Genomic DNA, 23,846 nt, shown 5'->3' on the forward strand with positions numbered 1-23,846 from the left:
AATTTCCCAATTAAATTGTAATATTTTAAATACGTTTATTACCTATAAATACGGTGCCTTAGATAAGTGAAAAGTCTACGAGAAATAATCCTTAGGATTAAGCCCAATCTAAGGCTTAATTCCGTTGCTAAGCCTAGTTTGAAACTTTGAATTGAAGCGCGCGAGGGGTTAGATCTTGACCTCTTACGTCATTTTGAAGAGGAATTGAAAAGAAATAGTTTCCGCGCATTGCTATAGAGTAATGGCAGTACTACGAATGCAAACGTCATACCCTTCTATCTCTTAGCTCAGTGTCATCGCCTACTGGGAGCGCACAGTATCCCCTCTTACAAGAACGCGCCCAGATGGAGGGATACACAGTCTACGCCCCTCTCTACCGCCACTAGTCTATTATCACAATCGATTAGTTGGTGAACCCCAGTTTTGGATAATTTCAAAAAATTGGAATCTCGGTGAAATGTGGAGCGATTTTAAAGAAACTTGTCTTATTTTAAAGAGAAGGAGACACCTACCCTTAAAATGTACTTGAAAAGTGTATTTAAAAACGGGCTCGCCCTCTAAAGTCCTAAATAGAGACAGTCAGCCAATAATTATTTCGAGGCCAATAAGAGACTACTTCGGGTCACACACACTACTTATATTATGAAAATCAATTCAGACTATTTCCGGCTTCTTGAATCGGAATTGGAAAGTTGAACTGTAATTACATAAGGACATCATCTCTCTTTATCATAGAGAGGTTTAGTTCGGGAAACAACTTGTTCAGGGTTAGCAATAAATTCCCAGATTCCCCAAATGATTCCTTCAAAATATTTTACCAAATTATTATTTAGGTCAAAAGCTAGTTGTCAAGAATATTATTGAGTTACAAACAAGTCAACTCTTCATTTGAACAATTATCTTTTAAACACAAATTTAGGTACTATCCCATAGAACCGAATTCCCAATGGACCGAATTCCCATTTGACCGAAAACCGCCAAATTAGAAAAGAAAGAAGCGGAATGGCGGTTTTCGAATATTAAAATCGAAGTAGTGTTATTTCATTCTCTTTAAAAAAATAGTTTGAAATTTTTGCGTTGTAATTTCACAATATTTTTATAAAATTAATTTCTGTTGTTCTGCTATTCGTGTTAATGAAGGCTGGGTTAGGTTAGGTCAGGTTAGGTTAGGATAGGTTGGGTTAGTTTAGGTTAGGTTGGGTTAGGTTAGGTTAGGTTGGGTTAGGATAGGTTGGGTTGGGTTAGGTTAGGTTAGGTTAGGTTGGGTTGGGTTTGGTTAGGTTAGGTCTAGGTATCGTTTAGACCCGCAGATTCAAATTTTAAGCAATGTACCTTTAATAGTAGACGTTTCAGTATATTCATATATATATAATTTCGGGTATACGGACTAAATACCCCCAAGACAAAAGACCCCCGGTCATAATCCCCCCATTTTTAAAAACCTACAAAATCCCCCCTCTCTCAAGACAAAATCCCCCGGTCATTTTCCCCCATCCTAGTTAAGAGTACAAAATCCCCCCACTCTCAAGACAAAATCCCCCCACTCTGTAGACAAAATCCCCCACGCTCTAGACAAATTCCCCGGTCATAATCCCCCGACAATAAAAAATACAATATCAATATTATTTAAAACACTGGAAGCCCCAGCGATCTGGTGGCGTAGTAAATTAATTAGCTGGCACCTTTTCCAAAATATTCTCCTATTAATTAGCTGGCACCTTTTCCAAAATATTCTCCTATTAATTAGCTGGCACCTTTTCCAAAATATTCTCCTATTAATTAGCTGGCACCTTTTCCAAAATATTCTCCTATTAATTAGCTGGCACCTTTTCCAAAATATTCTCCTAATAATTAGCTGGCACTTTTTCCAAAATATTCTCCTAATAATTAGCTGGCACCTTTTCCAAAATATTCTCCAAATAATTAGCTGGCACCTTTTCCAAAATATTCTCTTATTAATTAGCTGGCACCTTTTCCAAAATGTTCTCCTAATAATTAGCTGGCACCTTTTCCAAAATATTCTCCTAATAATTAGCTGGCACTTTTTCCAAAATATTCTCCTAATAATTGGCTGGCACCTTTTCCAAAATATTCTCCTATTAATTAGCTGCCACCTTTTCCAAAATATATTAGCGACCAACAAAGGTACGCCTTTTTACATTTATTGGGGGGAATTTGTCCTGGGGCTGGGGAATTTGTCCTGGGGCTGGGGGAATTTGTCCTGGGGCTGGGGGAATTTGTCCTGGGGCTGGGGGAATTTGTCTTGTGGCTAAGGGGGAATTTGTCTTGTGGCTGGGGGGGAATTTGTCTTGTGGCTGGGGGGGAATTTGTCTTGTGGCTGGGGGGAATTTGTCTTGTGGCTGGGGGAATTTGTCTTGGGGCTGGTGGGAATTTGTCCTAGGGCTGGGGGTATTTTGTCTTCGGCATCCATTCGGGGGAAATTGTCCGGGGGATTTTGTCTCCTACCTGAGGGGATTATGTCCTTTTCTTCTCTAATGGGGGGATTATGTCCGGGGGATTATGTCCTACATTCATAATTTCGTCTTACTTTTTGTATTCTGAAGACACTAATTTCACTAAAAATTATTAAAAAATAAACCACAAAAACAGTTACCTTTAAGCATAGATTTTAGTCCCATTGGATAGAATTCAAAATCCGCCAAAGTGCGGTATTTTTCGGTCGAATGGGACGGTTTGGGTCGAATGGGAATTCGGTCGTATGGGAGACAAGCCAAATTTATCGCGCAATTTTGCAATTCTCGTAAACCCAAGAACTGTTGTTTTCCACTGAAATCAAATTGCCTTCCCTGGCTAAAATATTTTTAATTTCGAGGCATTTTTTGGCGGTCAATTACAAAACTCAATGTTTATTCCAGGGATTTCAATGACCCGCGGCCATCTCTAATACGCGCACCATGAAACAACGGAGTCTTCGGCCTCTCTAAACTGCGTCAAAGTCATTTTCCAGGTAATTTCACGACAGAGACAATTTCAGTTCGGGTAAACTACGTCGAATCGAGTAATTGCGGATGTTGAAGGTTCCAAATCGCTGACTCATTTGTCTTACAGCGGACGACCACTTCTTGAGTTGGGAAAACAAGAACAAGAATTCGAGGCCAATGGCGACATTTTCAACGAAAAACACCGACGCGCAGGTGAAAAGTCCCAACCCTGATGGACCATTTTAATCCAAGTGAGTGCAGTTTAGAACGACATAGCTATCAGTTGATCAATTTTAGATGAAATACGCTAGAGCTCTACGATATTTGGTTTTGAAGGCGTGTCTTTAATGATTTTAGACTCGAAGTGCGAAGGCGCTGAAATGAAATGAGCGTCAACCGACAACGAGGAACAAGATGGAGCTCCCGAACACTGTTACTTCCCTGTCCCTGACGTCACCAGCCATTAGTGTACTTCCCCGTGTAAATACGGGAATGTGTTGCGAGGAACAATGTCCCGAATTACGCAGTCCTTAATATCAAGGTCCACAATCGCCCTCTCGAAATGAAACAAGAACTTTCTTAGGAATAAAACCCTTGGAAACTGATGGCGGTGTTCAGAAGAATACAGCATTCACAGAACTTACACGAAGCTTCGCGGGATGGTGACGTAAATACAGTGAAGACATTATTGGCGAGAGGAGAAGACCCCGACAACCGGGAGGAGGAAAATGGGGGCACGGCGTTACACGTCGCTGCCCTAAATGGACATGTAGAAATCGTCAAAGTACTTCTTGGAAAAGGATCTCAAATTGACGCGATCGACAATGAAGGCAGAACACCCTTATACTTGGCATCAAGGGAAGGCAAATTGAATGTTGTCAGACACTTGCTGGAAAATGGGGCGCAAGTCAACCAGGAGCGAAAAGATGGCACCACACCCTTGTCCACCGCTTCCCAGAATGGTCACTTGGATGTAGTGACTCACTTGATCCAAAATAGGGCGCAAGTCAATCAGGCCGATAAAGATGGTTTCATACCCTTGTACGTCGCTTCTCAGGAAGGTCACTTGGACGTCGTTACCCACTTGATCCAAAATGGGGCGCAAGTCAATCAGGCCAATAATGATGGTTTCATACCCTTGTACGTCGCTTCTCAGGAAGGTCACTTGGACGTCGTTAGCCACTTGATCCAAAATGGGGCGCAAGTCAATCAGGCACTGAAAGATGGCACCACACCCTTGTACATCGCTTCCCAGAATGGTCATTTGAATGTCGTCACTCACTTGATCCAAAATGGGGCGCAAGTCAATCAGGCCGATGAAGATGGCACCACACCCTTGCACATCGCTTCCCAGATTGGTCATTTGGACGTCGTCACCCACTTGATCCAAAATGGGGCGCAAGTCAATCAGGCCGATAAAGATGGCTTCACACCCTTGTACATCGCTTCCCAGAATGGTCACTTGGACGTCATCACTCACTTGATCCAAAATGGGGCGCAAGTCAATCAGGTTTGTAACGATGGCTTCACACCCTTGTACATCGCTTCCGAGAAAGGTCACTTGGATGCCATCCGATTGTTGCTGGAAAAAGGCGCCGACATTCACTTGACAAACAATGTTGGCCGAACCGCCTTGTCCTACGCGAAAGATTCCGTTAGAAAAGAAATAGGAAAATTGTTTGATGATCACGAAAAAAGGAAGGTGAAAGAAAGAGAAATTTTGAACGAAGGAGCGAAGAGCAGGGCGGCGGAATCGAGATCCGGTCAAACAGAAAAGTCAAGTGAGAGCGAACGGGAGGAAGAGATTTGGAAACTTCGAGCAAGTGTATCGAGCTTGAACGAACAAGTGACCAAACTGGAAGGTGAACTGTCAAGGGTCAAGAGTGAGAAAGAGGAGTCGGACAGGGAGAAGGCGGCAGAGATTGACGAATTGCAGCGAGAACGATTGGAACTAACGATCCGACTGAACAGTTCTCTGACCAACACCGCGGGCTCCTCGAGCAACGACATCAACATCCAAGAACAAGTTACGGTCGAACTGACAGAGTCCTTAAGTAAGAGGAATCAACTCATCGCGTCTCTCTTGGCCGAAAAAGACAGCTACGATCGGAAAAAGGAGGCCGAAATAAAGGAGCTGAGAAATCGGCTGGAAACGAAAATCTCCGAGAGGGACGCCGAAATAGCTTGTCTGAAGGCCATCATTCGACAACTCGAGAACCAGGTCGAAGAATTGACCAGTCGCAACACGGAGCTGACCGATCGCAACGCGGAGCTGACCGATCGCAACGCGGAGCTGAGTGATGAAAACAAGAAACTTGTCATTGAGATTGAAAGCCTACGTAAACTGATTAGTCAACTGAACACAGAAATAATCACCACCAACTTCTACGGGCCGGTGAACGTATCCGTGCAAGGCGGACAAGGGAATAACATCAACTTCTAAATGGTAAGTTTAGATCAAACTACGCAATCCATTGATAAAAAAAATAATTTATGGCGCGACTGCAAATAGAGACGCACTTTACCAACGTCTACGCGCCAGTGCAAATAGTCAACCACAACTACGCAGCTGACGCCGGACAATCAAACATCAACATTTCATCTAAATGTTGAGGTGAGTCCGTTCAAAATATGCAGTATTTCCATAAGAGCTTGGTTCACGCGCCAGAGTTCGCGTGTCGCGCGCTTAAATTAAAATTTTCAAACTAGGCTTAGCAAGAACATAATGAACATTACAGGCTAAATATGCGCCTGTGTTTAGGAGAAATGGGCCGATACCGATATATCGGTTGTGCCAAATATCGGAACCGATACCGATATTGGTATCTTGATTATTGTCACCTCTCACATTTCTTCCTATTTTAGTTTCGTTCTACCCTAAAAGGAGGCGCACTTTCAGCCACTCTTAAAATAACACTTAAGATTGAGCTAAGCCTTATTTCTCTTACATTTTTCACCTTCTACGTCACAGGGAACTAACATCAACATCCAGTCGCCTTAAATTTTGATGCTCCTGTTTTGAGAAGACAAATCTCTTCTTGTTTCATCCAAGTTAACGTAAGGTCGGTACAATTTTGAAATTCTTGAAAAGTTTCATTGTAACAGAGACGTTTCATTGCTTTTATTTTCAGGATCAACGTCATCTCGTCGTCACTCCGTAGAAGTTGGGAAGGATGAACGTGTACGCGAACGCGGGGGATTATTACGGATGAAACGACACGAGTGTTCGTCGCGTACGCGTCAGAAGTCCAGACGGATGAGGTCGAGATATCAATTACAAATGAAGGGAAATGAACCTTAAGAGTTTGAGCGAGTGAGAGACCACGGGAAAGAACTACGTTTCCAATTTTGACCCCCTATCCTAAGAGAAGCAAAGTGACCGCACCAACTCAGGAAGCCTGACCTCGGGGAAGGGGAAACCTCTTAGAACCCGCCAACCTCAATCCTAGACCAAACCAACCTTACCCCTCATCTAACCCAACCTCATAATTAACCTAAACCCAATATTTACCTTAATCCAAACCTCCCCCCCTTCTACTGAGGAGACAGGCCCTGCGTCTGAAGAAGGACATGGTGGTCAAGCACAACCTGTAAAGGTTGTTAAAGGGGAAAATGGACCGACGACCACCATTATTAAATCTCTTTAGATTACAGTGGACAGTTCACTCTCCCTTTAAGTATCTTCTGGCAGTTCTTTCTCGTGGTTCCTTTCACTTTCCCTTCATCTGGAATTGTTGTCGACCACTGTCCCGACAACTGGACACCACCTTCCTCCCCCGACTAAACGGTGTCCGCGAAAGAGTCTTCCCTCTTCTATACTTTGACCCAAACGACCTTTGACCTCCCTCATCATTGAAATGCCTTCCAGTAAGTCATAAACTCCAGTTATTCATTTCCCCAGTTCGGGATTCAACAATTTGACGAATTGGCGCCATTTGCAATTTGTTAGTCTTTATTTATTTTGAACAATTTCAAGAATTAGTGACGAGATTCACGAACAATTAAAACCATTTGCGGATTTTAAAATATTTAAATGAGTTTTCAACATTTTATTAATTGACGCCGCGAGTCTTGGTGAACTTTTTCAAGAACTTCCCGTGTAAGTTTCGCGATAATTCCGGACCAAATAACTCAATCATTGCAAATTAACTTTTTCGCCAAATATTTTAACTTTGTAAATAATTTATTAACTTTTTTATTCGCAAATGCAACGAAGACTTTATTTTCCGTTCATTTTAAATAATGTCCAGCGAACTTAATTGGCATTTTCAAGAACGAAAGAATCAAATTATTTGCGAAATTTATTCATCTTTTTTTAATGAATTTACGAGTTTTTTCTATGAAAATTAAAATATATATTTTTTGTAACGATTAAATTTGATTGAAAGATTTAGGAGAGCAAAAATCGAAACTTAAATTTTGTTTCAAATAAGAATTGATCAAACCTAACTAGGCCTAGTTTCTCAATGTTTAATATTTTCAATTATTTGAAACCTTTCAATGATTATTTTTAAAATTGAGCGCTATTATCCAGAGACCAGATTGAAAATTTTATCGGGCCGGTCGGGTCGGGCTTTTCAAATTTTGCAAATTAAGGGGTCGACCCGGGCCGGGCTTTCGTTTATTTTTCAAAATTCGGGCCGGGCCTGACTTTGTTCTCCTTTAATTCATAATTCAAATGAAAGATAATTTAAGCTTCTTAGAACAAATGTGACGTTGTGACGGACTATTATTAATAAAAGTGAAAAATACCACACGACGCTAAAGCAAATATCAATTCAATTCATTGATGATATTTAAAAAGAAAATAGCAACGTGGCTGGTCAATTCTTGCAATCGGTCGGGCCGGACCGAGCTTGGTAAATGCATGTAACGGGCCGGGTCGGAAAACCAACTATATGCATACTCGGACCCGGGCCGGGTTGCGGACTTTTTCAAAATGCTAAATCCCGGGCCGGGCTCGCCCGTGCAGATCTCTGCTACTATCCCTTTAGTTCCCTGGGATTTTCCAAAATATTCCAGGACTTTTTTGAATTATCGTGGAATTAATTAATTCCAATGTTATTATTTAAGTTTAATTTTTGGTGAAATTATAATTTTAATTCTGTCAGTTTTAAACCCATTGTCCCTGTGCCTAAACTAATCTAAACTTGGCAAGGGACGGACCTATTCTTCCAAAATTTTAATAAAAAAAAGTGTCTTTGATAACAAAGCCTTGAAAATTAAAAGATGAGTGGTCTAAATTATTTGTCTTAAGTAGCGGATATTATAATTTTCAGTCTTAAAGGCAACATCAATTATTTGAAAGAATTAGGCCTACTTAATCGTATTTCTTTTTCCACCAAAATATTTCATTTAAAGGCCGACTTCCACCATCGAAAAGGGAACTTCTATCGAACTGAAAACCGAGAATCGAGTCTAACAATGGAGCGACCGTGCCGAAGGCTCGCTGGGTCAAAAGATGGAAGGGTTCTGGCTAACTGAGAGCCGTGCAATGTGGAGGTTCTAGCGAACGGAAGATGAACAATAGAAATCCTTTTCAATTTATTTCCTCTCGAAATTTTGCTTTCCCCCTGAAGGAAATTCTCTATCGCGTATCTTCAGTTCGCTAGAACCAACCACATTGCACGGCTCTCAGTTAGCGAGAACCCTTCCATCTTTTACCCCAGCGGGGATTCGAAAATCGGTGCACGGTCCCTACTCCATTGTTAGTCTCGATGCTCGGTTTCCAGTTCGCTAGAAGTTCCCTTTTCGCTGCTGGAACTCGGCCTTTAACGAAACTATTTTTCAACCTTATCAGAAGAAGTACCAGGGACTTTTCCTAAGTAATTTTGAAACATTTTTCTATGAAATGTGGTTCTCGGAAGAACATGGGCTCTTCCCGGATAGTGGTGAACCATGGGGGTTAGGTTAAGATAAGAGTGCCATTCGAAGAAAACATTTACTTTAAAAACATTATTTTTCAGTTTTTCATGAAATATTTCAGTGGTTTCAAGTTATTTTGAGGGAGCTGAACAGAACACGAATATGGACAAGTGCCCTCTAAACTGCACTTGTTCCATTTTCCTTTTTTAAGGGTCTCGTCCCTCACTCTGACAGCGAAACCAAGGGTAATGATGGGGGTGGGAAGGGATGCGAAATCTGAGAGAAATCGGCCTGCGCGCTAACTGTGGAACGGCTCAGGTTGGGTGGGACACCAGAAATAGGGGGGGAGAGGAAATAATCGGGACTCAATTGTAATTGGTTCCTCCGTAGCCCTTCTTGACCAATTAAAATTGAGTCCGACTATCTCTCCCCCTTTTCTTGGCGTCCCACCCAACCTCGGCCGTTCCACAGTTAGCGCGCTGGCCGATTTCTCTCAGATTTCGCATCACCCTTGGCGAAACTAGCGTTCACCTTCCTGGGGTAAGAAATCGAGGGTTTTGGGCTTTGCATTGATGTAGAAGTAACGCTAATTTTAATTAAGTTAATTGGTCCAGGAATGGACGGGCGACCATCTCGTACTTTGATGTCACCATCAAAATTAATCTTATCCCGCCTCGTGGCAAAATAGTGTTCCCCAAACTGAAATAAACCAAGGCTTACCCCCTTTGTATCTTCCTTCATAGATAATCGCCTGTCATCCTCTTCTATTCACGCTCTAGCTCCCACATTTTACTCTTCGTCGAAATCCAAATACTAGAACAATTCCACATCGGCAGTTCGCCACTCACCGAGTCACGCGCTGGAAAAGCTTAGCGATAGTCCTATATTTTCTTTGGTTTAAGAACCAATTTGAAGAACTCGAAGCAGACGACTCTTCTCGATTCATGTCGTTTTCCGGGGCCGGAAATAAGCAAAGGACACTGGAACAATAAAATTTCGAAATGTTCCATAATCAGTCTGGGAAATAAGGATACTTTTTTAAACAAGTCCTTGGGACCATTGACCCCCCCTAGTGTCCTAAATAATAAACTGGTCTCCGGACTGGTCCCCGCCTTTGTTCTCCTATAGATTTGCAATTAATAAACTGGTCCCGAGGACCAGTAACCCCCACTTTTTGAATTAAAAAAACTAGTCCAAGCAATGAATAAACTGGTTTTGGACCAGAGGAAGTGTGCTATTTCCCAGACTGTCCATAATTTAAAAAAAAAACAAAGGGAGTGATCGAAAATTTTGACCATCACATTTTTTCGAAAGTTTTACTAGCTTGACTTCATGGTCAATCCCCAGGGATCAGTTACTTTACCCAGAGGGTTCGTTCAGTAGCCCTCTTTGATGACAGTGCTAACTAAGCGATGTCGGATTTTCCCTACTGTACGCTTTTTCCGCGTTTCCGGTTTTGACGTCATGATGCTCAGCGCTTGCCCATCAAATAAACCGTCTTGACTTTTGAAATCTTGACAGACGAAAAGTTAAAAAAATTAAATTAATACAGTAATTGTATTAACTACTTCTACAATTCAAATGGACATAATTTTCTTAAACAATTTCATTATTCGCAAGCTCGTTAATAATTGAAAAGAGACATATGCGCTTCGTAACGTTTTGAGGGCCAGTAAGAAAAGACGTTTCCCCAATTCCATTTTCGAAAACAGTGCTAACTTCAAAATGTCCCTTTTCCGTTCAACAACCTTTTACGTCACTGTGACGCCTCGAGCCCATCAATCGTTACTGAACGTACCCCTACTCCCCCTCTTTGCTTAACTCAACTATTGAAAGACAAGTCAGGAAAACGTTTTACGTATTAGCTAGGTGTGGTTGGGGGTGGGGAGGGCGTGTTAGTTTCGTATGTGCTAATGTAGTACAGTATTCATGTTTTCTAACTCGCTAAGGTAATATTCGAGATGGCCCAACGGTTGGGGTACATTTAGGTCTTATCACACCTAGCTAAAATGGTCTTTTCGTCTATCCAGCTTCCACAGACAAATCACAAACATACACACTCACAGATCATAATCGTAAAGCCAGTATGCCTTAAACACTCTTCGATAAAAACCTATAACAGCTAGACATATTGAAGGGTCAGGAGAAGTTTTCAACGACAACTATAAAAAAATAACAGCGGCCCAGCCTTTACACACAGTGCCCTTTCCGTTTTGAAAATGAATCTCTCATTCTAGCTACCGTGCCCGCATTCCCCCCATCCCCCGGCGCCATTCCAACAAACCGGTCAATAAAGTAAGTCTTTCAATAAATACGCTTTCCAAGAAATCGGCTTCGTTACAGGCGTCAATCAAATTAACCTTAAACTCGAGGGTTACCTCAATCTAACCGGGTGAATACTTTGAAGATACCAATCATTTCTTCCCAATACTTCCAAGAGCCGAAAGAGGGAGGATCTTTTCTCAACAAGGGTCCAGACCAACTTGTTTTACGTCCATCCGAAGTCAGAAAATTGCCTTTAACTCCTACCATAGAACTAATGTATTTCCTTTCGCAATTCTTTCACATTACGATTTCTAAGGTGGTTATGGATCTTGCCTTAATCGGTTTTTCGTGTGTCCGGGGCCACGCCCACATACACACAAAACACCATCGCAAAGCTAGGTGTGATTACATAAACAACATCTAGCAAAAACTTTGGAATTTACGCAGTGCAAGAACTCAAGTTGGGTGTTTTACCGAATCCTTTCTCTTTCAAACGCTTCTTAAAAATTTATGAGATGCGATAAGTGAACTTCAACTTTCAGTGCGTGATCCGTTCAACACTGTTGAGGGTAACTCATCGAGGAGATGATCACTAAAACTTTCTGTTCTTCTATTAAGGATCACTAAGAGGTTACGGGGAATCATTTTAGCACTGTTAAAGGCGTCGAGTGAAGAATTTCTTTCATTGGTAATTTTGAAAGTGATAGGGAGTCATTGGTGAATTAAACTGGATTGGGGTTAAGGGTTACTTATCCTTACTAACAAAGATGGTACAATGTTCTCGATAGATGGAGCCTTACAAAACGATGGGGTTCTAATCTGGCCGGGGCCATCTTGTTTAAAGGATTTTTAACGGTAATAAAACCATGAAAACCTTTAGGTTTGGGTTCCTCGTTGCTATTGTAGTATTAGTATTGAATCGCGGACCACAAATCTGTAGAAATCATGTCGATTATTTTAATCATTTAATGTTGGTAAAGGATGGATCAAGGAGTGTAGTTTCGAGTGTCCGCAATTAGCTACTTGCAAAGGTTTTTATTAATTTGGGCAAACGAAGCTATGGATGTTTATTTTGTGGGCTCAAACTTCTCCAGATTTCCTCCTCGAGTCATTTGTTCCTGGGAAGGAAATGAAACCTTATTTTGGGAGGGGTCTGGAGTAGCAGCATTAACTTTTAATTGGCGTTAACTTAAACGTGCCAAATGGAGGGGGCGGGAGACTCTTCATATCATATCCTGGCTAAGCTAATGTAAAAGGTACGCGTCTTTCAAGTGGTTTGTTGTTTTCGTTGACTACCTGTCTTATCTTCAAAATTGATAAGTGGAATTAAGCTCAAAAATGTTTCGTATCTGGTTAACTCTTGGGAAGAATGGCACTCTTCACTTTGGGAAGGCGAAGGGTTTCGAATGATAACACCAGGAAGCCTCGTTGACACTGACAACTGAACACCAGAAGTAAGATGAGACTAGAAGTGAAGATCATTGGTAGTAGATCCTGGCACTAGTGAACAAATTTGAGGATTTTATGCCGCTCCCATCGCCCCTACACTAGACTGAGAAAAAAATTGGTCGAGTTCCAGAAAAATTTCACACCCCCTTCCCCTCATCTTAAAGCCGCGGAACACGGACGAGAGTGCTTGAATCTAGTTCGGCCGTCTACCGCCACGAGCGTCTCACGTTTTGGAGGGAAAATTCAGAAACCGCCACCAGAGGGCCAACCGTTGGTGTCTTATCAAGAATACTCACTTTCGCCGAGTGAAGAATTTGGTTAGCTCAGTACTTCTAGTTTCATCTTACTTCTGCTGAAACCCATAACGAGGCTGTAACCATCGCTTCGAAGGGAGGCTTCAAAACGATCAGATCCAATTCCAAACTTGCCACGAAAAACAATGGAGTCAGTCGCTTCTCTAATCTCCGATAAAAGAACTTATCAAGGTAGATTTATTACAATGAGAGAGGGAAAGATAGGTTAATCAATTCGGGGCAAATTATGCGGATTCGAGAAAGAAATGGCGTGACTTAATCTAACAAACATCACGTGATCCATGAAACACTTGAGGAAGATAAAAGGGGTCACCTTGGTTTCGTTGGATTACAATGGTGTGTCGCCATTTCGACGTTTAAAAAGCGTTGCTCGGGGAGAGGCGAGCGTCAGAACGGTGCTCGTCAATGTGCGAATAGGAACCAGGTCCAACAAGTCAGAGGCATCAAAATGGTAAGTGATGCAGTTTCGAGTTCTTGATTAAATTGCGCGTATCGCGGGGAGTCCAGCGAAAAGTTGAAAATTCCTATTGTTCCTGAAAAACAGGATATTTGTTTTGTAGACCTTCAGATCAAATAATAAAGAGTTGTTAGAGAATCTCGAGTTTAGGAAAAATGGAACATTGGTTTCGTTTCTGTTTTATAGAATTTCGCGAGGATGCCAATTTCCGCACAATTTTCGAGAATCATAGCTCAATTCCGCACAATTTTCATGGCCCACTTGGGCACAGATTTCCATAACCCATTTCCGCAAAAGATTTAGGGTTACAGGGTTAGTACAGTTTTTTGGGAATGAAACCCCCTGACTTTTCCGGGCTTTCCCTGACTAAATTGCACAAATTTCCCTGACCATTTGCAATAACGTGCATGGCGTGAATATGTGAAAACCAATCTAAATTCACTCGAATAATTTTCGCCCGAGTTGTTATTCTTATAAAAATAAGCCAAATAATTCGTTTCAATTTAACACTAACTAAATAAAATCACAAATACCCGGAGCGAGTTCCGCCAATTTCGGGCTCTGCTCGAATCTCAGACAACATATTTTCTGGTCACCCTTATTCAAACTTTAAATTTCCCTCCAATACATTTTTCCCTGACATTTCCCTGACCTTTTTGGGCCCATTTTCAATTTCCCTGACTTTTCCGGGTTTTCCAGGTCGTGTACGAACCCTGGCTTAGCTTTGGCTTGGGTAGGGTTTGATTAGGTTAGGCTATTCTGCAGTAGAGGCTTGCTATTTATTAAACTTGTGATTTGACCATTGCAATATCACCATCTACATAGAAAAGTGTATTAATAGACGAAAGCATTAAAACAAGTGTTTTTTTTGTTAAATAACAAAACTAAAAGATGCATTTTCTTATTCCGTTTATAAAAACTGCATAAAAAATAAATGCATCATTTAATAGCATCGAACATTTTACGATCATGAACCTCACATATTGGCTATATTCGGGCCAATGGGATTCAGTCCAATGGGCCAGCGGCTTAAGTTTCAGGGTGTTAAAATGTAATCAACAAGAAATTAAAATTGTTTTACTCGCAAACTGTGCGGAAATGAGTTTTCAAAAATTGCGCTTAAAGGGGCTATAGGTTACTAAGGTGTCAAAAATATAGAACTGTATTTTGAATGTGCGAGCTAAACCGTAAAGTTTTTCCCAATTAAATCGTAGCATTTTAAGGGGGAAGACTACTGAAGACTAATCAAAAAGCCCGTTTTAGTTCGAGTCCAGTCCCCAAAATAATAGCCCTATACGGATAAAATTTTACTGACTTATAGTTCAAACCTTCTCCTAACGATTAAAATATTTTTCATTATTTTTAACTCAATATTTAAGTCAGAATATTTTTTCCCGCCGATGAAGTTTTGGATGTAGTTATTCGAGTCCAACTCTTACAATTCAAACCTAATGTTTTGTCCAATATGTCATTCGAAAGACAATTTTGAGCTGTATCGATTAAAATAATTTTCAATTAAATCCGTCCACTAATAAAAGAGCTGCACCAGAAAAACTTCAAATTTAGACAGCTTCAATACTTAATTCCTAGAGGGCACCCTATCTGGGTATAGGCTAAACTCTGAACTTCTCATACTATGTAGAAGTTTTCCTTCTATGCTGGTATAAAGACTGGCGGAACGACGGGAAAAGGTAAAACTGGTCGGCTGGCCCCCGCAGCGAGATTTTGAAGTTCTTTTGTTGTACAGAACTACCGAGGGGAGGGGTTAATACGGGAGACTGTGAATGCGATTTTGAAAGGCTTCATTCGCTTCGTCAAAGAATTTTGCTGCTCGTGGATTTCGGGGCTATTCCCGCTTATCACCAACAAAATTCTAGTTTATCCTTCTTGAATTTAGGCCTCACTGACCCTCTCCCGGGTGTTCAAATAAAATTTACTTTACTAAATGATTTTTAATAATTAAAGGGAGTCAGAAATGGTCATACAACCAGTTTTAATCGATTTAGATTAATTTAAAGCAATTTATTTTATTATTCTAAATATAGATAGCTTCCACTAAAAGGGCTAGAGATATTTCCTCCCCCTCTCTCAGCTTTAACTGCAGTGCAGTGTTGTCAGGCCCTCTGAAATTAGCCGAGTTAGTCAAGTAACGAGTGAAACTGAACTGCTAGCCTTCCTCTCTACATTTTGTGAAAACGGTCTGGCGTCGAAAAGAGATGTGGTCGTTGTCTGATACTTGGTATTGCCGTAATATTTCTTCCTATAATGTCGATGGCGCTTTTTGCGACTACGAACTTTACTTGGTGGTCTTTTTCTTTTCGATTAACTTGATTTTTTCCTAGGGGTGATTAAGGAAGACTTAACTCTGTTGCCATATACATTTTAATTTCGAAGTTGGTTAGCGATATAAAGTCTTAGGAAAAATTTTGCTGCTAAATATATTAAAAACTGATCTCGTTGTAACAAAATTGACTACTACTGGCGGTAGAGAGGGGCGTAGACTGTGTATCCCTCCATCTGGGCTCGCTCTTGTAAGAGTGGATACTGTACGCGCCCAGTAGGGGGATGACACTTTTGCTAAGAGAGAAGAGTATGACGTTTGCATACGCAGCACTGCCATTACTGTATTAAAATGATGCAAAGGTTCACTAACCGTAAACTACGTGTACATTTTAGGAGCAAGACTCACACCTTATCTGACGCTCAAATTATCCCTTCTTTCGAATAGCGCTACATTTATTGTGCATTAGGCGAGGCATTAGGCCTAGTTCAGACCCTCTTAAATGTCACCATGTTTCAGATGAATACTTCAGTGCCTTCAAAGCTATACTAAATGTACTTTCAATAGGGAAGAGAAGTACAGATCTAGTTTTATAGGTATTGTAGCTTCAAGAAAAAAAAACTTTACAGATATTACAAGCGTTTCTATTGAAAAAGGGGTAACGGTGTCACGCGAGGGGCAAACCACTCGCCTAATGGTGGTCAATGAAAGAAATTATGCTATCCAAAGATAAAATTCCCGTAACATTCTCAGGTGTTCACAGGTCAGGTGGACGGATTTAATTGAAATTTTTTTTAATCGATACAGCTCAAAATTGTCTTTCGAATGACATATTAGGCAAAAAATTAGGTATTGAATTGTAAGAGCTGGTCTTGAATAACTACAGCCAAAACTTCACGAGCGGGATGCGGGAAAAAATATTCTGACTTAAATATTGAGTTAAAAATAATGAAAACTATTTTAATCGCTAGGAGAGGGTTTGAACTATAAGTGAGTAAAATTTTATCCGTATGGGGCTATTATTTTGAACACTGGACTCGAACTATTTTGGGTTGTCTTAATGAAAAATGTCGAGGTGAACATCCCCTCTTGTTTAGGTCGCTATCTATCCTTGATCAGTAACGCACGCCCTTTCCCTTTCACTGGTAATCTTAACCGCGCTTGGGGGAAAAAAAAAATTCCCCATTTTCAAAGATGCGAGATCAGGTTCGTCTCACCTAATGTTCAATACATTAAAGCCTTCATGACTTCTATCGGCGTTAGTATAGCGTTGAATAATAATAAATAGTTAACTGAATTCCGGTACAGGGATGGTTTATAGAAGGAAAACTTCTAAATATCCACTATAATACCTACTACACGGGGGATAGAATTGTGTTATTCCCCGCAGATCTGAGCGCCATCGTTTGAAAAAGATTCGAACTTTAGGTCAGTCGTCCTCCCCCTTAAATGCGTTTATTCCCTATAAATACGGTGCCTTAGATAAGTGAAAAGTCTACGAGAAATAATCCTTGGGTTTAAGCCTAATCTAAGGCTTAATTTCGTTGCTAAGCCTAGTTTGAAACTTTGAATTGAAGCGCGCGAAGGGCTGGCTCTCGACATCTTACGTCATTTTGAAAAGAAATAGTTTTCGCGCATTGCGATTATAACAATCGATTAGTGGGTGAACCCCAGTTTTAGATAATTTGAAAAAAATTGGAATCTCGGTGAAATGTGAACCGATTTTAACGAAACTTGTCTTATTTTAAAGAGAAGGAGACCCCCTAGTCACCTAACCCTAAAAATGTACTTGAAAAGTGTATATAAAAACCGGCTCGCCCATTTAAGTCCTAGAGACAGTCAGCCAATAATTATTTCGAGGCCAATAAGAGACTACTTATCAACTGAGACTATTTCCGGCTTCTTGAATCGGAATTGGAAAGTTGAACTGAAATTACATGAGGACATCATCTCCTTGGATATTGGAGAGAGATAATGTCCTTATGGTAATTATGATGACGCAGAAACGCGTGTAGTCATGTTATGTTGGCTGCTGTCACAAAGGATAGCTAGTCTCATACTTTCGAAGCACTGGCGTCTCTATCCCAAACTACATTCGAGTATTGAATAGTATTGGTCCATTTGAGCGCCGCAGAGATCTCACGACCTCCGCGGGAAAAATATGATCACATGATTGGCCGCCATTTATGAAGCGAGGGATTTTCTTTTAACATGGCTAACTGGATCACGCCCGTGAGAGGGTGGGCCGGGGTTCTGGTAAATGATTATCGTCCGCTTCATGATTGAGAGAACTAGAGGGCACAATTATAAAATTCTTTAAACTTTTACTATACTTTCATCCACGTTTACAAATTGAGGTCTCCAATTTAGTTAAAGTGTTAGTGCCATAATTTTCGTCATCCACAAACTTAAAATGCGAAAAAAAAATCCTTGCAAAATCTAGTTTATTATGATCTGTTTGCTTTTTTATTTGGTTTCGTAGCAATTTATAAAATTGCAATCAAAGTATTGTGCTTGGAAAAGGCCTAGTTAAAATTTTGATTCGTTTGATGACGTAGAAAGGAGAAATTTTCTCTCTAGATGTCGCTCACGTGACGCCTGTTAGTGTAGCGTCGCCACGTTAAGCTTATTTTATTCAGATTCTCACGGCATTAGTAGACTCGGGCACTCGCGCTTGGATGCCGCGAGTGACGTAGCAAGGAGAAAAACTCACCAAAAATCTTCTACGCAAATCTGCTTTTGCCCCCAAATTTCAAGTTTTCCAAGCGTTTTTTCTGTGTTTTCCCTCATACTTAAATATTTATTAAGCATATTTTTGGAATCAGATGATCTTAAACTCTCAAAAAAGTAAGGTTTTCTTTAGATTTGAGATAATTTTTAAACCATGTCGCTATTCCTTTAAACAGTTTTGAAATTAAGCCAATTAAAATTTCTATAAACAAACATTAACCTTTGCGCATGTTCTGTGTCTAAAAACGGGATGAATAGCAGCCGACGAAAACCAGTCCAAAAAAATGGTAGGCCAATAGTTTGGCAACATTGCACCTCCGACAATGGCGCTAGGTTTAAGCGAGCACCGTAGGGGCGGTGTTACTTCAATATGGACCACGACCATTGGTACCGATTCTTTGACTAAAGTGGTTAAATTGGAAATTTTGGAAATTTTCAGGATTTGGGAGCTGGTTGATGGGGGAGTGGCACTCGTCATTCGGGAACGTCGAAGAGCAGCGAATGAAGACACGAGCTTAAAGTAGGTGGTCCGCTCCACGGAACGGCGAAGTGAAACGCCCCTCGAAATTTCTCAAAAAGAAACCGTCTTTCGAGGTAACTTCATCAAATTTAAAGTTCTTTCTTGAATTATGGTTTTGCATTTTAATAATTGCGCCCATTTCAATCTTTTTCAAATTGCAGGTGGTCGTTCCTTCTGGGCAGGGTCAAGGAAGGCGCCCGAACTCATTGAAAGTGCAACAATCGAGAGACTGATAAAGAAATGCTAGAGTTCATTTTCAAATAGATTCTTATCTTTAATCTCAATCGACGACAACGAAATTCAAAAGGTAGGACTTGATCATGGAAAAGTTCAGTTCAGTTCGGGAAACAACTTATTCAGGGTTAGCAATAAATTCCCAGATTCCCCAAATGATTCCTTCAAAATATTTTACCAAATTATTATTTAGGTCAAAAGCTATTTGTCAATGTCAATAGGGATATTTCTTAGGAATGTTACTGAGTTATAAACAAGTCAACTCTTCATTTGAACATTTATCTTTTAAACACAAATTTATAGTGCAATTTTGCAATTCTCGTAAACCCAAGAACTGTTGTTTTCCACTGAAATTTCGAGGCATTTTTGGCGGTCAATTACAAAACTCAATGTATATTCCAGGATTTCAATGACCCGCGGCCATCTCTAATACGCGCACCATGAAACAGCGGAGTCTTCGGCCTCTCTAAACTGCGTCAAAGACAATTTCCAGGTAATTTCACGACCGAGACAATTTCAGTTCGAGCAAACTACGTCGAATCGAGTAATTGCGGATGTTGAAGGTTCCAACTCATTGATTCATCTGTCTTACAGCGGACGATCTTTTCTCGAGTTGGGAAAACAGGAATTCGAGGCCTATGGCGACATTTTCAACGAAAAACACCGACGCGCAGGTGGAAGTTCAAACCCTGATGGGCCATTTCAATCCAAGTGAGTGCAGTTTAGAACGACATAGCTATCAGTTGATCAATTTTAGATGAAATACGCTAGAGCTCTTCAATGTTTGGTTTTGAAGGCGTTTCTTTAATGATTTTAGACTCGAAGTGCGAAGGCGCTGAAATGATATGAGCGTCAACCGACAACGAGGAACAAGATGGAGCTCCCGAACACTTACTTCCCTGTCCCTGACGTCACCAGCCATTAGTGTACTTCCCCGTGTAAATACGGGAATGTGTTGGGAGGAACAATGTCCCGAATTACGCAGTCACCAATCAGCCGCCCTTAAAATCAAGGTCCACAATCGCCCTCTCCAAATGAAACAAAAACTTTCTTAGGAATCAAAACCTTGGAATCTGATGGCGGTGTTCAGGAAGATACTAGGCATTCCGAATATACACGAAGCTTCGCAGGATGGTGACGTAAATAGAGTGAAGACATTATTAGCGAGAGGGGAAGACCCCGACAAGCGGGAGGAGGAAAATGGTGGCACGGCGTTACACTTCGCTGCCCAAAATGGACATGTAGAAATCGTCACACTACTTCTTGGAAAAGGAGCTCGAAGTGGGGCCATCGACAATGAAGGCAGAACACCCTTATACTTGGCATCCAGGGAAGGCAAATTGAAGGTCGTCAGACACTTGCTGGAAAATGGGGCGCAAGTCAATCAGGTACAGAAAGATGGCGCCACATCCTTGTACATCGCTTCCCAGAATGGTCATTTGGACGTCGTCACCCACTTGATCCAAAATGGGGGGCAAGTCAATCAGGCACGGAAAGATGGCTTCACACCCTTGTACATCGCTTCCCAGAATGGTCACTTGGATGTCATCACGCACTTGATCCAAAATGGGGCGCAAGTCAATCAGGCACTGAAAGATGGCGCCACACCCTTGTTAATCGCTTCCGAGAAGGGTCACTTGGATGTAGTCACTCACTTGATCCAAAATGGGGCGCAAGTCAATCAGGCTTGTAACGATGGCGCCACACCCTTGTTCATCACTTCCCAGAATGGTCATTTGGACGTCGCCACTCACTTGATCCAAAATGGGGCGCAAGTCAATCAGGCGCATAAAGATGGCGCCACACCCTTGTTCATCGCTTCCCAGAATGGTCATTTGGACGTCGCCACTCACTTGATCCAAAATCGGGCGCCAGTCAATCAGGCGCGTAAAGATGGCACCACACCCTTGTACGCCGCTTCCTATAAGGGTCACTTGGACGTCGTCAAATTGTTGCTGGAACACGGTGCCGACATCCACTTGACTGACAACTTTGGCCGCACCGCTTTGTCCTGGGCGAAAGATTCCGTTAAAAAAGAAATTGAAAAATTGTTTGATGATCACGAAAAAAGGAAGGCGAAAGAAAGAGAAATTTCGAACGAAGGAGCGAAGAGCGGGGCGGCGGAATCGAGATCCGGTCAAACAGAAAAGTCAAGTGAGAGCGAACGGGAGGAAGAGATTTGGAAACTTCGAGCAAGTGTATCGAGCTTGAACGAACAAGTGACCAAACTGGAAGGCCAACTGTCAAGGGTCGAGAGTGAGAAAGAGGAGTCGGACAAAGAGAAGGCGGAAAAGATTGACGAATTGAAGCGAGAACGATTGGAACTTACGAGCCGACTGAACAGATCTCTGACCAACACCGCGAGCTCCTCGAGCAACGACATTAAGCTCCAAGAACAACTTACGGTCGAACTGACAGAGTCCTTAAGTAAGAGGACTCAACTCATCGCGTCTCTCTTGGCCGAAAAAGACAGCTACGATCGGAAAAAGGAGGCCGAAATAAAGGAACTGAGAAATCGGCTGGAAACGAAAATCTCCGAGAGAGACGCCGAAATAGCTTGTCTGAAGGCCATCATTCGACAACTCGAGAACCAGGTCGAAGAATTGACCAGTCGCAACACGGAGCTGACCGATCGCAACGCGGAGCTGAGTGATGAAAACAAGAAACTTGTCATTGAGATTGAAAGCCTACGTAAACTGATTAGTCAACTGAACACAGAAATAATCACCACCAACTTCTACGGGACGGTGAACGTATCCGTGCAAGGCGGACAAGGGATTAACATCAACTTCTAAATGGTGAGTTTAGATCAAATTACGCAATCCATTGATAAAAAAATAATTTATGGCGCAATTGCAAATAGAGACAAACTTTGCCAACGTCTACGCGCCAGTATAAGTAATCAACCACAACTACGCAGCCGACGCCGGACAAGCCAACATCAACATCTCATCGGACAAGCGTTGAGTTTCATCTTAATGGTGAGTTGAGGCGCGTTCAAACTGTGCGATATTTCCTTGTTTCACACAACTAAAGTCGTAACCAAAATTAACAAATACTGAATGGTGTTTGCAATGCACCCAAAAATAAGGCACCAAACGTAACATTGTTCGTCGAGTCTTTTATGCGAGGGAAGACAAACAAGTGGAACTTATCCTAATGACGAGTTCATTCCTTTTCTCTTTAGGATCAATGTCACTGACGATATCAGTTGCGGAGAAGAAGGAACGTGTACGCGTACATCTGCACCATTCCAGACGTGAAACGAAACAAGTTTGACAACTTCAAGTCATCGTAGCGTCAGAGTCCAGACGGATGAGGTCGAGATATATCAATTACAAATGAAGGGAAATGAACCTTAAGAGTTTGAGCGAGTGAGAGACCACGGGAAAGAACTACGTTTCCCATTTTGACCACCTCTCCTAAGAGAAGCAAAGTGACCGCATGCCAACTCGGCAAGCCTGACCTCGGGGAAGGGGAAACCTCTAACAACCCACCAACATTACCCCTCATCTTACCCAAACCACATAATTAACCTAAACCCAATATTTACCTTAATCCAAACCAAACCCCCCTTGTACTGAGGAGACAGGCCCTGCTTGAGATAAAGGACATTGCGGTCAAGGACAACCTGTAAAGTTTGTTAAAGGGAAAATGGACAGACGACCACCATTATTAAATCTCTTTAGATTATAGTGGACAGTTCATTCTCCCTTTGAGTATCTTCTGGCAGTTCTTTCTCGTGGTTCCTTTCACTTTCCCTTCATCTGGAATTGTTATCGGCCAATTCAACCACTGTTCCGACAACTGGACACCACCTTCTTCCAAGTACTAAACGGTGTCCGCGAAAGAGTCTTCCCTCTTCTTCACTTTGACCACAAACGACCTTTGACCTTCCTGATCATTGGACTGCCTTCCAGTGAGTCACAAACTTCCGTTATCCATTTCCCCAGTTCGGGATTCGACAATTTGACAATTTGACGAATTGACGCCATTTCCAATTTATTAGTCTTCATTTATTTTGAACAATTTCAAGAATTAGTGACGAGATTCACGAACAATTAAAACCATTTACGGATTTTAAAATATTTAAATGAGTTTTTAATTTTATTAATTGACGCCGCGTGTCTTGGTGAACTTTTTCACGAACTTCCCGTGTAAGTTTCGCGATAATTCCGGACCAAATAACTCAATCATTTCAAATCAAAGTTTTCGCCAAATATTTCAACCTTGTAAATAATTTATTAACCTTTTTATTCGCAAATGCAACGAAGACTTTATTTTCCGTTCATTTTGAATAATGTCCAGCGAACTTAATGGGCATTTTCAAGAACGAAAGAATCAATTTATTTGCGAAATTTATTCATCTTTTTCTCATGAATTTACGAGTTTTTTCTATGAAAAATAAAATATACATTTTTTGTAACGATTAAATTTGATTGAAAGATTTAGGAGAGCAAAAATCGAAACTTTAAATTTTGATTCAAATAAGAATTCAACAAACTTAATTATTTTCTCAATGTTTAATATTTCCAATTATTTGAAAACCCTTAATTTATTGTTGTTGAAATTGAGCGCTACTTTCCCCTTTAGTTTCCTGGGATTTTCCAAAATATTCCTGGACTTTTTGAATAATCGTGGAATTAATTATTTCCAATGTTATTTTTTAATTAACCTTAATTTTTGGTGAAATTATAATTTTAATTCTGTCGATTTTAAACTTAATGTCCTTGCGCCTAACCTAATCTAAACTTGGCAAGGGACGGACCTATTCTACCATAATTTTAAT

At 41.1% G+C, this 23,846-nt stretch overlaps 1 protein-coding gene and 2 long non-coding RNA genes across 3 annotated transcripts; all 3 read left to right on the forward strand.

Moving 5' to 3' along the window:
- The first annotated feature begins 2,783 nt into the window (after positions 1 to 2,783).
- On the forward strand, positions 2,784 to 3,471 carry LOC149629981 (uncharacterized). Its single transcript, XR_016374436.1, has 3 exons — positions 2,784 to 2,968; positions 3,070 to 3,193; positions 3,300 to 3,471. It is a non-coding gene; the product is annotated as an uncharacterized LOC149629981 (long non-coding RNA).
- Positions 3,472 to 13,096: 9,625 nt separating this feature from the next.
- Positions 13,097 to 18,853, forward strand: LOC149629982 (uncharacterized). Its single transcript, XR_016374433.1, has 2 exons — positions 13,097 to 13,286; positions 18,743 to 18,853. It is a non-coding gene; the product is annotated as an uncharacterized LOC149629982 (long non-coding RNA).
- A 1,057-nt stretch (positions 18,854 to 19,910) lies between these two features.
- Positions 19,911 to 22,021, forward strand: LOC149629983 (uncharacterized). The gene is made up of 2 exons (XM_089852043.1): positions 19,911 to 21,855; positions 21,921 to 22,021. Exon 1 carries the CDS (start codon positions 20,134 to 20,136, stop codon positions 21,850 to 21,852), a length of 1,719 nt encoding a protein of 572 aa, XP_089708169.1. The 5' UTR covers positions 19,911 to 20,133; the 3' UTR covers positions 21,853 to 21,855; positions 21,921 to 22,021.
- The last annotated feature ends 1,825 nt before the right edge of the window (positions 22,022 to 23,846 follow it).

The sequence above is a fragment of the Phalangium opilio genome, unplaced genomic scaffold (genome assembly GCF_054372755.1).
Source record: "Phalangium opilio isolate 3A_F unplaced genomic scaffold, DU_Popi_V2 ptg000105l_1, whole genome shotgun sequence".
NCBI lineage: Eukaryota > Metazoa > Arthropoda > Arachnida > Opiliones > Phalangiidae > Phalangium > Phalangium opilio.